The following is a 14,653-nucleotide window of genomic DNA, read 5'->3' on the forward strand; positions in this document are numbered from 1 at the left end:
ACCAGAAATCAAGTATCAAAAGTGCAGCCTAACTGGGACTCTAAACAGGGACCCTCTGAATAATGTTTCACAACTCTACCATCTGAGCTATCTGGCCGCTTACACATTCTCTCCCCTATATTGTGAACAGTTCTTAATCATGATGTAAATAACTAGAGAGGTCCTGAAACAGTATAATGTTCCAATTTTGAAATCCTGACAAAGTTTAGCAGAGAATTTAATTTTTTTTTTAAATCAAAGTGCATGAATTCTTTTTGTTTACAGCTGGTTTGGGAGAGTTTAAATTGCGAGATATAAATGATGAAATCAACAAACTATTACGAGAGAAGGGACATTGGGAGGACAGAATAAAGGAACTAGATGGACCTGATTATAGGGTATGAAGTTAATGTGCATTATTGCTAGGAGACCATGAGAAGCACTTTTGCTTGCTAGAAACCATGCTTGTAGTATTAATGCATTATAAATCTATATTTATATCTATATCATTTTTTACCAGTGGAATCATTAGTCTGCTATAATGTACCTTCCTTTTTATATAACTTTTTTATGTTTTATTTTATGGTACTTTCTAAGAAATCTATATTTATGTATGTTTGCCTTCTATTAAATATCATACCCAAAAAATGTACTTTTCAGTTTTACTTTTCATGTTTTCATGAGTTTAAGCCTGAGAGAATGGATAATCTTTAAACATTTTATATGTTTTTTATTATTCTATGTATTGTACAGGCTTCTTTCCTAGTGATATTTTGTAATTTTTCACTATTTTTATCACAGAAAATTGGACCAAAAATGTTAGACCATGAAGGAAAAGAAGTCCCAGGGAATAGAGGCTATAAGTGAGACTTTTTCTGTTATAATTCTTGAAAAGTCAAAGTTATTTGATGTTTGATGTCTAAAATTGTCTTTAAATTCAAATCTAGAATCACAAGTGTATTTAAAGTTCATGATTAAAGTTAAGGATAGACTGAATGAATAAAGAATAGAATGTCTCAATTGAATCAGTGTGTTGATTTTACCTGTAATTTAATATAGATGAATGATATAAGGAAACAGGAAAAACATTACCAGTAACACAGTGTTCATCTCCTTATCTAAGTAGGTTAAGTGATGATTTTGCACATTTGCAACACCCATTAACTGAAATTAACTGCTAAAAGAAATAAACAGGGTAATGTGAACTTTGTCAAGAATCAAACCAATATTTGACCAATGACAGACTGGCCAATAAAGCTTTATACCCTTTGGCATTGTTTATTTTTCTTTCTTTTTTCAGATATTTTGGGGCAGCAAAAGATCTGCCTGGTGTTAGAGAATTGTTTGAACAAGAACGTAAGATATTTAAGATATTTAAAATGTGTTATAAAGTAAGAAACTCCAAATGAAAATTTATAAATAAAAGCCCAAATAATAGTAATCATTTGGGGGCACTTTTGACAACAGGTTTAAGTTGCTGAATTACCAGAATCACAGCCCCTCACCAGTGTGATGAGCATACGTGTCCAATTGGTTAAGGGCGTTGACTTCTATCCACTTGCCCCTCACCACTATGGCTTCGAATCCTGATAGCGGTTTTGGATTCTTTCATGTGAGGAAGCTATCCAGCTAGCTTACAAAATGTCAGCAGTTCTACTCGGGTGTCTATTTGTGCCTGAAATGATATAGCAAAGGGCATCCTTGGTCTCCGTCCCAGTAAAGCTGGTGTCTGATAGATTGCAAAAAGGGGAATGTACGGTCTCAAAATAACTTCGATCTAGCATTTCTTTAGTGATCCCTTATTAAGTCATGCTTATAAGACACAGTCCCTATTTTGATACCAAAATCAGGATAGCCAAAAATGCGTCTAATAAATGAGTTTGTACAGTATTTTGCTTGTGTGTGTTACAGCTCCCCCACCACCTAGAAAGACACGAGGAGAGTTGATGAAGGATATAGATGCTGATTATTATGGTTACAGAGATGAAGATGATGGTGTTATTATACCTCTAGAAAAAGAAGCAGAAAAGAAAGGTTTAAGATAACCATATATACCAATATAGAAACTTAGATTGATTTTAGTTTGAAATGTTACTTCATTTAGCTTGATTGTGAATTTAGCTTAGAATTTAAAGTTAATTTAAATCATGTACAATGTATTATCATTTTTAAATGTTATGTCATAGGTACTTCAAAGGGGAAGAGGTGAAAATATTATAATGGATTGTATATATGTTTGTGTTTGTTTTGGGTAGGCATGAATGTGGCATTTTATATTTTGACTTGCTGATTTCAAAGCATAGTTTCTTTACAATTTTAATTTTGAAGATTATAACAGAATTTATTAAAGGGACTCGACTGATTTTTTTTAACATGACTGGTAATAAATTTTTCGAGATTTGTATACCTTTTGATTTAGGTCAATTACAAACTTTTTAGATCATTTGCCTACTTTATTCTACCAGAACAGTCATTTGAAGTGTGCAAAATTACTCAAAATTAAAGGCATTTAAATGCTATAAACTGAAATCTGGCAAAGAGTTGCACAAGAAATCAAATTTCAATTCAATTCAGACTATAATACTTTAATATCATTGTAAATGTTTGCTTGTCACTTGTCCCAGAAGATCTGTGAAAGAATTTTTTAAGTATTATATTTTTATGCTGCTGAACCTCAGTGAAGTTCCTTTAATTCCAGCTTTTGTTTTCTAGATGTATGAAATTTGTTTACATTATGTGATATTTATTATTGTTTGGTTTTATTAACCTGTCAATTACATACTGATTACACGGTCGATGCACACAGTATATTAATCTTCGGGAGATGTTCGGTAAGTTCCGTGAGATGTACGCTGTACGATGGAATTTAATTTAATTTCTATCTCTAAACTAAGTGTACTCAGCGTTATAGCCCAATAGGGTAAATCACGAGTTTATAATCTAAGTGCTACACGTGTTTTAAGTTCGAGGCCGCGTTGGTCCATGTTTTTTCTTAGTAATACTTCCAACATTATTGAATTTATATATGATCATTTTATGTTGTTCGTATTGTTTGATTATGTTTTACTTAATTTTGTTATGTATATACTCTTTTTAAATAACATGTTTTTTCAAGAATTCATGTTTAAAATTAAAACGGAGTAAAATCAATAAATGTCTTTTCAATGCCGTAAAACACACTACAAATCTGTTCTATTAAAATATGCTGCAAAAATAAAGAAAGAGTATTAAAACAATGGCAACAGTTAGGATCGAACCACAGACCTCTCAATTATCAGGCATTCTCTTTACCGACTGTCCTATTGTGAATTAACGAAAACCTTCACATTAAGCTGGCGTGACTTTCAATCCATGACTAATATACTCCACATTAATTCTCGTAAACTACACGGACCAAACCGAAGTGGGATCGAATATTTAATGAGTCCTATAATGTATTCATAATTGACAGGTCAATAAAATCAGACTATAAATGCTGTGATGGGTTGTAAACCAGGGGTCATTGGTTTGATCCTTGGTTGAGGCGAAATTTCTTTTTGACAATTGATCTAGGGTATCAAGTCTAATGCGTCATTTGTCTCTCACCTCTGATTCAGACATCATGTGGGATTAGCAGTCAGTCACTTGCAGAGGCATTGATAATTACTGATTAGATATTCATTAAAGATTGACAGACTGCAGAGATACTACCAAACTGTGTTGAAATTGCAGTAAAATAAACAAGCGATTTATCATTTAGCAATAGCAGAGAAGGGTACGAGCATGGAAAGAGAAACAAGAAACAGATTTGCTAGAGGGAGAAAAACTGAAGATTCTGAGGAAACTTCCAGAAGTTCCAAGATTGTTTGAGAGAGAAGTATGATATTAAACTTGGCACAGCTAAATTAAAAAAGCAGTATGCTTCGATATTTGTTGTTAATTTTTATGAAAAACATAAAATTTTTCTGAAATTTAATTTGGATTTTTGCACCTTCTTGAGTTTAGCCACTTTTTTTTTTTAAAAAAAAAAAAAAAAAAAATTTTTTTTAAAAAAAAAAATATTGGTGTTATTAAAAAAAAAAAAAAAAAAAATAAAAAATTAATTTTTTTTTTTTTAAAAAAAGCCAAAGTTGCTTTTCGATTGATCTTCTTTTCTGGAAGTTACCACCATTTTTACTTAACATGTTAATTAGATCATTGTATAAATAAAATTAAAAACATTCATTACTGATTCCATTCTTAAAATGTAGTTATTCAGAGCCCAAAATTTATTGGAAAGGGCCATTCATGTCAAATTCAAATTTCGGTTTAAAATATAAAAATGATATTTTCTATATCACTTTTTTCCTTTCAATTTGAAGTTTCAAAACCATTCATAATTTTAAGGGAAAACTTCAAAAAAATATTTAACTAAACCCTGGAATTGCAAAATAGTGCAGACTATGATCAGGGGTTTCCTAAAACCCGGATGTAGATGCAAGTCCTTACAAGAAAGGCTTAAAGGTCAAGGGCTTTTTGGGAAAACCTCATTTTCATGCCAAATTTAACTTTTTTCTCCTTTTTCTTAGATAAGAATTAAAAATTATAAATATTTGAATAAGAAAAGGTGAGTGTTCTATCCACCTGATAGTTTATAGAAGATTCCTTGTAACTGTTGCAACCATAAGTTATGGTGCTTTAAATGGTATTTGTATAATTATGTACCGACTCAAACCTTAAACTCATAAAGCATTTGTAAAAAGTGAGTTGTGTAAAACAAGAGTTACTGTCCCTGATATAGTAATTTACTTCTGAAGAGTATTTCTGATGATAGTTTAAGTTTGCTCATATAGTTATCAGTATATGTATTTGATTACAGGAAGAAGATATGGATGCTGATGTTGAAGAACCGAGCACTGCAGAGGAATCCGACATGACACATTTTATTGCACATGTTGATGTACCATCACAAAAACAGGTCAGTAACTTTCTTGTCATTGCAAAGGACAAGACTTTTTACTCAACTTAAATAGCCATTGGTGTTATCTTCTAATACTTCTAGAATCTATATACCGGTACCTCATAATTATTATATTCCTTTTTCTGATTCAGATAGAAGAAGCTTTACTGGAACGAAAAAAGATGGAATTACTTCAAAAATATGCCAGTGATGATCTGCAAGCTGAGGAGGGTGAAGTGAAGCAAATGTTAGGGTTATGATAAATTTTGCAGAAATTTAGAATGTCTTAAAGTTTGATTAAACACAAAGTGATAAACTTGGCTCAGTGAAAGGCAAATGTTAGGGTGATGATAAATTTTGCAGAAATACAAAGTGACTTAACATTTGATAAAATGCAAAGTGATAAAACATTGGCTCAATGGCAAGGAAAAAAACACAAGCCTGAGCTTGGAAATTGAATTCTACTATTGATGTAATGATGTTTAAAAGTCAGAGTCATGATATGATGGGACATATAAAAAGACGTGAGAGATTTTGGAAATCAGCTCTATTCAAAAGGCAGGTACAGGGTTAGATGCTGATGTATCTATAAATAATGTTCAAGAATGTGATGCTGTGAATTTATTTTGCAATCAGGGTGTTATGATCATTCACATACCGGTAATCATCAGAGATCTAGCTGTTCACACTGATTCTCAAAGAAATTTTATTAATTTGATAAATTTTTATTTTTTCTAGCTTGACTTTTGAAAGAATTATAGTCTATTTTTGTGGTGTGTGCATTGTAACTGAGTTAAATCCCTTTAATATCCTAAAAATTATTTTTCAACAGCCACAAAAGATATTCATTTAAAAAGTGCAATAGCTGCAGGTCACTAGCCAATACCTGTAACATTAGCATGAGTTTTGATGAATTATTCAGGGCTGCCGATTTTCCGCGGATCCGCGGAAATCCGCGGATTTCGTGAGCTCCTGGGTCATTTTTGAGATCGATGTAAATTCGACAAAGACAATAAATTCATTCGTCATATTTTATACAGTACCCAAAAACCGACACGCTTCGGCTTTTATCGTTACGCTAGCCGCCTATGGTACGTCTGTAAGCGCTTTTCTCATTGGTCATATCGAGTCTTTTCCGGCATTCTATTTTAGAATAACCAATCAAATTACAGTTTACATTGTCGCTCTTGTCTGTTGTCAAAATGCGTCAAAATGTCGGATACTTGTCAAATTTAGAGTCCAGGAAATTGATTTTAGGGCATACCAAATCATCAGAATCCAGGAGCTTTCGGGGGCTTCGCCCCCCGAACCCCCACCAGGGCTATGCCCTGGACCTGCAAAGGGGGCTTGCGCAGCCCCCTTGACCCCCGGCGTTTTTTCCGCTGATTTTGAAATTTGCTGTTGGCAGCCCTGATTATTGCCAATTGTAAACCAAGAACATAATTACATGGCTCATGTTTTACTATCAGGCACTGAAGAAAGTTGATCAGACTTTTTTTTTTTGATCAGACTTTTTCAATGTGGTTATTCAACATGAGGGGCGTTTGTGGCCGAGTGGTTAAGGTCGTTAACTTCAAACCACTTGCCCCTCGCCACTGTGGGTTCGAATCTTGACAGGGACTTCTTTCATGTGAGGAAGCTATCCAGCTAGCTTACGGATTGCGGTGGTTCTTCTCAGGTGCCCGTTCGTGTCTGAAATAATGCGCAGAAGGTCTTCTTCCACCAGTAAAGCTGGAACGTCGCCAAATGACCTATACTGTGTCGGTGTGACGTAAAACCCAATCAAACAAACAAACAATTCAACATGATGGGCACAGGTATTGCAACTCTGAGTTACATTTTACAGATTTATGCCCCTTTTCTTATTATCAAGCACTGAGAATAGTCGAGCGTGCTCAGTCTTATGGACAGCTCCTGTTCATAGAAGTGTTTTTTTCTTCTTTACAAAGAAGTTGGACGTATGTGTCTTAATTGTTTCTTATTGTTATTGTGAATGTGTCTTATTACAAGCAGGAAGTTAAAGTGGAATTGACTTGGCAGCTAATTGTAAAGGTTGAATGTTAGAAGCGACATATACTTTATAATAGGTCCTATTCTTTACTTTCTGTTTCTGTAGAACTTTTGTCAGTATGGATATTGAATAAGGAAAATGTCTTTTTTTCTTTATGCCTCAGTATGGAATAAATTTTTAGAAAGAGCAAACAGGAACTTTATAACATATATATAATGGTTTAAAGTCATGTTAGATGCTTTCAACTTGAAGATATAGAGCTAAATCATAAAATGTGAAATAATTTTTGTCATAAAGTAACAAAATGTAAACATTGACTTTGATACAAAATACTAAACCACTATAAGTTTAATACTTTCCAAAAAGCAACAGAGGCAAAAGATGATTCAGTAAACTGACCAATGAGTAACTTTCTAGAAACTATAGACACAAAACATAAAAAGCTTTTCAGAAATAAAAATGAGACATTTCTGAGGCATAACAGGTCTTTAATATAACACTTTTGAACAGTATATGGAAAAGTGTACGATAAGAATGATTGCAAAAAGTAGTGCTATTATTTTGATATGGTTAATTCATTGTTCATACATTTGTATATTGACCTACTGTATACAAAGATTCACTTTTTTCATTGTTTCTTCATGATATTTTATTGTATAGTAATCATGAAACTTATTGAATAAACATTATATTTTGATAACTTCTACTGTTTGTGTTTTATGAATTACAACGTATATCGCAGCATAAATTTATGTGTATCTATGCTGTGCTAATAAAGCATAAGATAAAATCTATCATTCCTTTTTACAGTTCATCAGTCCATATAAAGTTTACAATTGCCTTTAACAGTTTATCGTTTCCTATAAAAGTTATTTACTCCCTATTATTAAAGTTAATTATTCCCTTTAACAGTTTATAATTCCCTATGACAGTAACAGTTTATCATTTATAACAGTTTATCATTTCCTGTAAAAGTTAAATCATTCCCAATAAAAGTTATTCACTCCCTATGAAAGTTTTATCATTTCCTTTAACAGTTAATCATTTCCTATAAAAGTTATTCACTCCCTATGAAAGTTTATCATTCCCTTTAACAGTTTATCATTCCCTATAAAAGTTATTCACTACCTATGAAAGTTTACCATTCCCTTTAACAGTTTATCATTCCCTATAAAAGTTATTCACTACCTATGAAAGTTTACCATTCCCTTTAACAGTTTATCATTCCCTATAAAAGTTATTCACTACCTATGAAAGTTTACCATTCCCTTTAACAGTTTATCATTTCCTAATAAACTAAATCATTCCCTTTAACAGTTTATCATTCCCTTTAATAGTTTATCATTCCCTATAACAGTAACAGTTATCATTTATAACAATCTATCATTTTCTTAAGAAAGAAAACCCTAGTTGCTGAAAGGTTTCGTTTATCCCTGCTAAGAGGCGAATAAATGGGTCAAATTATTGGAATCTATCCATCTTTTAGCTCCAGCAGCTGAGGTGGTTCTGCCCATGGTGTTGCTTTAAGTTTGTAACATCCGAGGTTAACCAAACCAATATTTCCTATTTCGGGGCCACATGATCTAGATAAGGTCGGTGCGCCGTAGAACAAAACAAAACAAAACTTCTATAGAAAAAATCAATAATTAAGAAAAAAGACGGTGCGAAACTTACAAATATGATTTTAGAAAAAAAATGTTTGGTACATTTGTATTATAAATTTGAATCTTGTATCAAGCAAGAAGTTCATTTAACTCCAAAAAGTTCAATAACCAAAAACAGATAAATGTATCTGATAAACATCGGTAACTTGAACTTTATATATCGTCAAAGGAAACAGCGCAAATGTGAAAAGCGGTAAGATAAGTAAAATTATGTTTGATAAGATTTATAGTCATCACAGATAAGATTGAGACCACTTAATTTATATCTAAGTGCGGAAAATACCAAGTGTTTACTATGATTTTTATCTAGAAAAGATAAATGAACTGTTATCGATTATAGATTATGAATGGCTTTCCACAAGCCACAAAAATACATAATAAATGTACATAAATAGGAAAAGTAAACGACAACACTGAAACGTAATGCACTCCTGCACGCATAATCCGGCCATGTGCATCGTTCTGAATAGTTTTACTCGAAAGATAAAATTCGTGCGAACGAATGATAAAGTTTCTATAAAGAACAGTTGATTATTTCACTGAGATCTACGAGAACTGACGTTATTTTTTCTCTTGTATCTATGATTTATCACTTGCTTATCGGAAATGCCATTTTTACATGCGTTTATGACTGTGTCTGTCACATCTCTCTGTTGACCTTTGTTGGTTCCTGTTTTAACTTGAGATTTATTCAGCTTTTGCCACCCACGCCGCTTAGTCCATTTTTTCTGGAAATTGAAAAAAACAAAACAACAACAACAACAACAGCAAACAAAATATGATAACCTAGCGATACCATTGTAGACGTCCACTAGATGTACTTAAATAGGATGTCCATTAAAATGGACATTTGAAATCAGATAAGAGTTTTGTTTGACGTACTCATTTAATAGAAACGGAAAAGGCAATGAAGACAAAGCTACAAACTGAGATGTAGATAAAATGTTATCTATGTCCCTGCTACAAACAACAACATGTGAGATCCTGGTTAGGTATGTTCCCCGTTTTACTATAAATACACATTAATTAGCAGCCTAAAAGTCAGCTTATAATCGCTTCTAAAGGTATGTATATATGTTTTATTTATGTATTTTCATTTATTTCTGCTATAATGATAATAATAATAATAATAATAATAATAATAAATGATATTTATTCTTAATAGATTAAGCAAGGCAAAGGTATGCTTGTACATTGCATGAAATTAACCAAAACTTCGCATTAATAAACATAGATTTATTTGGAAATAACGCATGCGCAAGGTATTCCGTTTTGTTGGTATTCCGTTTTGTTGTATCGCTATGGCTGCATGCATGGTTGTGCAAAGTTGTTTTTTACTACGCACGACCATTAACGAGTGTGAAGGAATCCACCAAATTCATAGCACACTCATTTTCATTTAAATATCTGTATTCTTTACATTATTATATATCTATAAATGTTGAATATTATACAATTTTTAACTTGTGAGCCATTGAATATGATGTGATATTCATTTTTGACCGAGGCGATAACCGAATTTCACATCATATTCAATGGCTTACTAGTCAATAATTGTATAACATTAAATGTATAATCCATAAACAAAATTCGGACACAACTGAGGGATGAAACATTATTCTTGAGAAACGACGTATGAGTACAATGAACATTCATATGACGTCAATGCGCAAGCAATCAAGGTGTTGAGTACGGAAAAAAAAATATTATAATGCACATATCGTGTATGTATATTTTCAGTTAAAAAGTCATATAAAATTATAGGTGTATAAAAAATAAATGTTTATTATCTATATTATATTTTTTTCTGACACTTTATGTGTTTAGGGTCCAAGATGAAGTCATTCTTACCGCTATTTGTCTTTGCTGCTGTTATTATTGCCGGGAATGGAAGACTCATTTTCGAAGACAGAGGTTTGTAGATTTCCTCACCCGCTTGAACAATATTATTTATAAGTGAACATAGGATTTTTTACGTATTTTACAGAATATGTTTTTTTCTGCCTTTGTTTTAAAAAGTTAACGTTTTACATTAATGATTTACACACTGTCAGAATTAGTAAGTATCAATTTAATATGAAACAAGGAAAATGAAAAAAGTAGGCTATTGTAACCTCAGGAAATGTAAAACGATGTAAACTAAAGAATGGAAAGGCCTTAATGGTAATTCACACATATTCATATAAAAATGCTTACTCTCAACCAGTTTCACTATTTTTTTTAAATAATTTTCTTTCAGACAGCATTGGAGACGGGACAATACACTAGATGACGTCATATACGATGCAGAAGACGATGACGTTTCGTTTGACGTCGAAAACAGAGATGACGATAACGTCTTTCCGTATTTCGACGACCAGCTCGTGGAGGATTCTTCCGAAGAAGATAGTTTAGCTGAAGATGATGTATATGTTATAAATGAACTTACCGGATGCCATAATGGTAAATGTGAGATGTGTATGAAAATGTGGAAATTGAAAGGTACGTCACAACAAAATTTCTCAAATTATCAATATCTGTACTAAATAATTCCTGTATCTGTACTATAGAATTTCTATATTTTCATAATTAAAAATATAAAATATAGATCTATAATCTAAGTCAGTTGTACTTATCATACAGGAGTTGAATATTCTAAATGAATTGTACTTAATATATATTTTGAAGAAAAAAATAGATTATCTAAACTGTTTATTTCTGAAATGTTAATATTTTTACAGCATGCTTTGTCGCGGAAATGACCTCCAAAGGCATCAAACTGAGCTTCAAAGCTCATGGCAGAAGTATTTCCCATGTTATTAAAAGTGAGTGAATTTCATTTTATTATACATGTTAACGGACTTGAGATTTTTGTTATTGTTGGTTAATATAATTTACACGTGTTGTCTTCCGGGACAAATGATTCTTTAGAAAAGCATTATCTAAAGTAACTTTTATTTTGGAAATAAAAGATTAGTTGAAAGAGGAAAAATATCCAAAATTATCAAACTAATAAATGAACTTTCCAAAAAACATTTCTCACGATACTACCGGTAAATGAAGTCAGTTCTATAATCGAGACCTAGTTACTTCACAGACGCTTGGGGTCAGACCCTGCCCTCAACGTGATACGCCCCTGTAAACACTAAAAATATAATAAGAAATCTGTTACAAGGATAAAATTGGTTTTCTAACAATTTTGACAGAAATAAAAATACCTTTTACCATCAAGTCTCAATAAAGTACTTTATTGGTTGTTGTATGTTTTTGTTGTTTATTTTTATTATTTTTTGCTTGTTTTTTTTTTTTTTGCTCAGCATAGGACCGCCTCCGTGGTCGAGGGGTTTAGAGTCGATGACTTCTAATCCAGTTACCTCTCTGGCGTGGGTTCGATCCCCGGGAGATGCCTTGGTAGTTTAGCGACGAGGAAGGTAGTCTAGTACTGGTTTAACTCTCCAGGAACGATGGTTGGGAAACTACCCGCCTATATGACTGAAATACTGTTGGAAAAAGGCGTAAAATAGAACAAACAAAACAAACAATTTGTTTTAGATTTTTTTTATTTGTTCATATTTTTTATCTTAATTTGTGTACTGTAATGTTGTAACTTGTACCATATGTAGGAGCAATAAGTAATCAATGGATTTGTTTTTCAGGCAATGGCAGCTTCACCTTGAAAATGAAGAAAAGCAAACTCCCCAAATCCATGAGAAAACTGATGAAAAGCGATCTAGAAATAAGGGTACAAACAAAAATTGACACTATAAAATCTTTCTCAATAATTATACAATAGAAACATATCATTTTCTTTATACTTTTGAATCGTTTTATTACGTTTACGCCATTGAATAAGTGATAGATCAACATATACGAATTTTTAAAAAAAAAATACAACTTTCAAAAATTTAATAATTAAAAATATTCATTTTCTGGTACAGAAAACACACGATTTATGTTTAAAAAATAAAGCTACAGAATCTAAAAGACGTTTTAGAAAAACTCGGAAGGAAAACAAACCGACATTGTTTTACAAAAAAATGTACTTTGATATTTATAATAGTAACTGTTGTTTTTCCCCATCCAGATTTCCGGTATTGACATCGCTAAGAAGCAACTGTGTGTCCAGCTGAAGGTCAAGGTGAAGTTCTTTGGGACAATAAAATGGCCAAAGAAAAGTCCACAATGCTTCAAGCTGTAGGAATTCTAGGGTTTCTAAGCTGCACAGAGAAATCTGCAATTCATAATTTGACGTGAACATTGCGACAACAGTGACTATCACATCCGGTTCTGATCAACAAAATTTCCTACTTTAGTTTTGTACAAGACTCTTACGTAAATTCTAAATTTAGTTTAATCTAAACATGTTTAAACATGTATTTTTACTTTCTCTACTCCATACATAAAGTCTAAACATATAATATCATATAAAACTGCAATAAAGAAAGAAAATTTCAGACTGCTATTATTTTTAATTTTAAGCAGGGTCCTTCAAATAGAAAGACCTTGTTTCACGGACTTTTAATTTACATTAAATGAATTTGTAAATTAAAGTCCGTGAATATATGCATCATTGGTAAAAACGAGAACGGGATCCAGATTGCTGCGCATTTTCCGATGTACACGTACATTGTTCTGTGTTAGATCATTAAATAAATAATAAATTAATTAAATATCTCATGTTTAATGGAAAAATGAAAAGCATATTAATAACATGTTTTACCTCTTTTGCCCATGTTATAACGGGACCAAAACCATGTGCTAACATAGTCACGCGCTCTTGTTATAGCCCGGTTTTACCTACTAGTATACGCAATACATACAGGGTCCAGTAAACAAACAAAAAAATGACGATTTGGCCTGTTTGCCAAAGAGCCATGTTGAAAGTATTGATTCGAGGGTCTAATCGCCGCTAATCTTGGTTGTCCCCCTTTCTAAGAAACGGACAGGTGTCAATGTAAACAAATTTCTGTCATTCTGTTTAACCCTCAGATTAACTTACAAAACAAGATAGCACAAAATGAATATGAGAAAATTATGGAACGCCATTCTGCCATGCCAATTGCAATTTACGAAATGATAAATGCGAAATGCAATTTGCGAAATGACATTTGCTAATTGATTATTGCGAAATTCGAAATGCAATTTGCGAAATGGCAAATGCGAAATGTTATTGCCATATGCGCTGGGCTGGAATGAATGACCAGCAACTTGAAGAATGTATCTTTTATTCTTTGATAAACTGGCAAATAAAAATAAAACCCGTGTCTCTCACTCCATTTACAGTTGCATGTACTACTAATAGTCGGAATATACAATCTAACATAAATCTTGTCAAGGTAAATGGACGTCGATTTAATACATGCCACATGCGACGTCCAGGGTCAAAACTTTTAACGTGATGAATGATCCAACACTTGCTCACATATGCTATAAATACTGGCAATTGGAATTGGAAAGTTAATCCTTCGTACAATTATTTTACCCTCAAAAGCCTTCATGAAAAAAAACGTAATTAAATTTTATTTTTTTTAAATTAAAGGAGGAAATCCCTGTATTGAAAAGATAAAAAAGAGGGGCATAAAATTTACAGAAAAGGGCCCAATTTAGGGAAATTAAAAGGTTAAACCATATGTGGCATTTAGTTTGGAAACAAAAATTAAAAGCCTTCAGGGTTTTTTGGTTTCAGGGGGCAAAATTGTTGGGGGCAGAAGGTTGTTTGGCTGTTTTCTCCCCTCGCAAACAAATTTTTGAGAAGGGGAATTATTGAGTCAGTCTTTTGGGTGTTGGGGGGGGGTTGGGTTTGGGTCTATTGCAAAAAATACCTACTTCTTGTGGGGGGCCAGCTATTTTCACAATTTTGAGGGATTGGTTAAATTAAAATAAAACACATATAAGTGAAGATATTATTTTCCCAAAATCAGTTAGGGCAATTCAGGCATTGCATAGTTATATTTATTGCCCCCTTGAATATAGACATCATGTATATGATTCTTGAACATAAAATATTGGGAGCGCAAACTGCTTTCACATTTTCTCAAGTGACTCGTTCAAACTTGGATTTATATAACTTGAAGTGAATATGAGCAAGGCCACACACTTTGG

General features: G+C 32.5%; 2 protein-coding genes across 2 annotated transcripts; both read left to right on the top strand.

Annotated features, from left to right (window-relative positions):
- Positions 1–264: 264 nt before the first annotated feature.
- LOC132721594 (pre-mRNA-splicing factor ISY1 homolog) lies at positions 265–5,810 on the top strand (the record flags this gene model as incomplete). Its single annotated transcript, XM_060705915.1, has 8 exons — positions 265–377; positions 781–842; positions 1,280–1,335; positions 1,891–2,013; positions 3,719–3,750; positions 3,782–3,835; positions 4,817–4,915; positions 5,050–5,810. Coding segments are annotated over 8 exons (647 nt in total), but the record flags the coding sequence as incomplete, so codon positions are not given.
- Positions 5,811–9,499: 3,689 nt separating this feature from the next.
- LOC132721600 (uncharacterized) lies at positions 9,500–13,005 on the top strand. Its single transcript, XM_060705919.1, has 6 exons — positions 9,500–9,564; positions 10,400–10,486; positions 10,812–11,053; positions 11,293–11,376; positions 12,208–12,293; positions 12,636–13,005. Exons 1-6 carry the CDS (start codon positions 9,515–9,517, stop codon positions 12,747–12,749), a joined length of 663 nt encoding a protein of 220 aa, XP_060561902.1. The 5' UTR covers positions 9,500–9,514; the 3' UTR covers positions 12,750–13,005.
- The last annotated feature ends 1,648 nt before the right edge of the window (positions 13,006–14,653 follow it).

The sequence above is a fragment of the Ruditapes philippinarum genome, unplaced genomic scaffold, assembly GCF_026571515.1.
Source record: "Ruditapes philippinarum isolate M1 unplaced genomic scaffold, ASM2657151v2 ctg1656_1_1_1_1, whole genome shotgun sequence".
Lineage (NCBI taxonomy): Eukaryota > Metazoa > Mollusca > Bivalvia > Venerida > Veneridae > Ruditapes > Ruditapes philippinarum.

Coding starts and splice junctions, on each gene's coding strand:
- LOC132721600 (XM_060705919.1), top strand. CDS start 9,515: ATGTTATCTATGTCCCTGCTACAAACAACAACATGTGAGATCCTGGTT. Junction 9,565..10,399: donor ACATGTGAGATCCTGGTTAG/GTATGTTCCCCG, acceptor TTATGTGTTTAG/GGTCCAAGATGAAGTCATTC. Junction 10,487..10,811: donor ACTCATTTTCGAAGACAGAG/GTTTGTAGATTT, acceptor ATTTTCTTTCAG/ACAGCATTGGAGACGGGACA.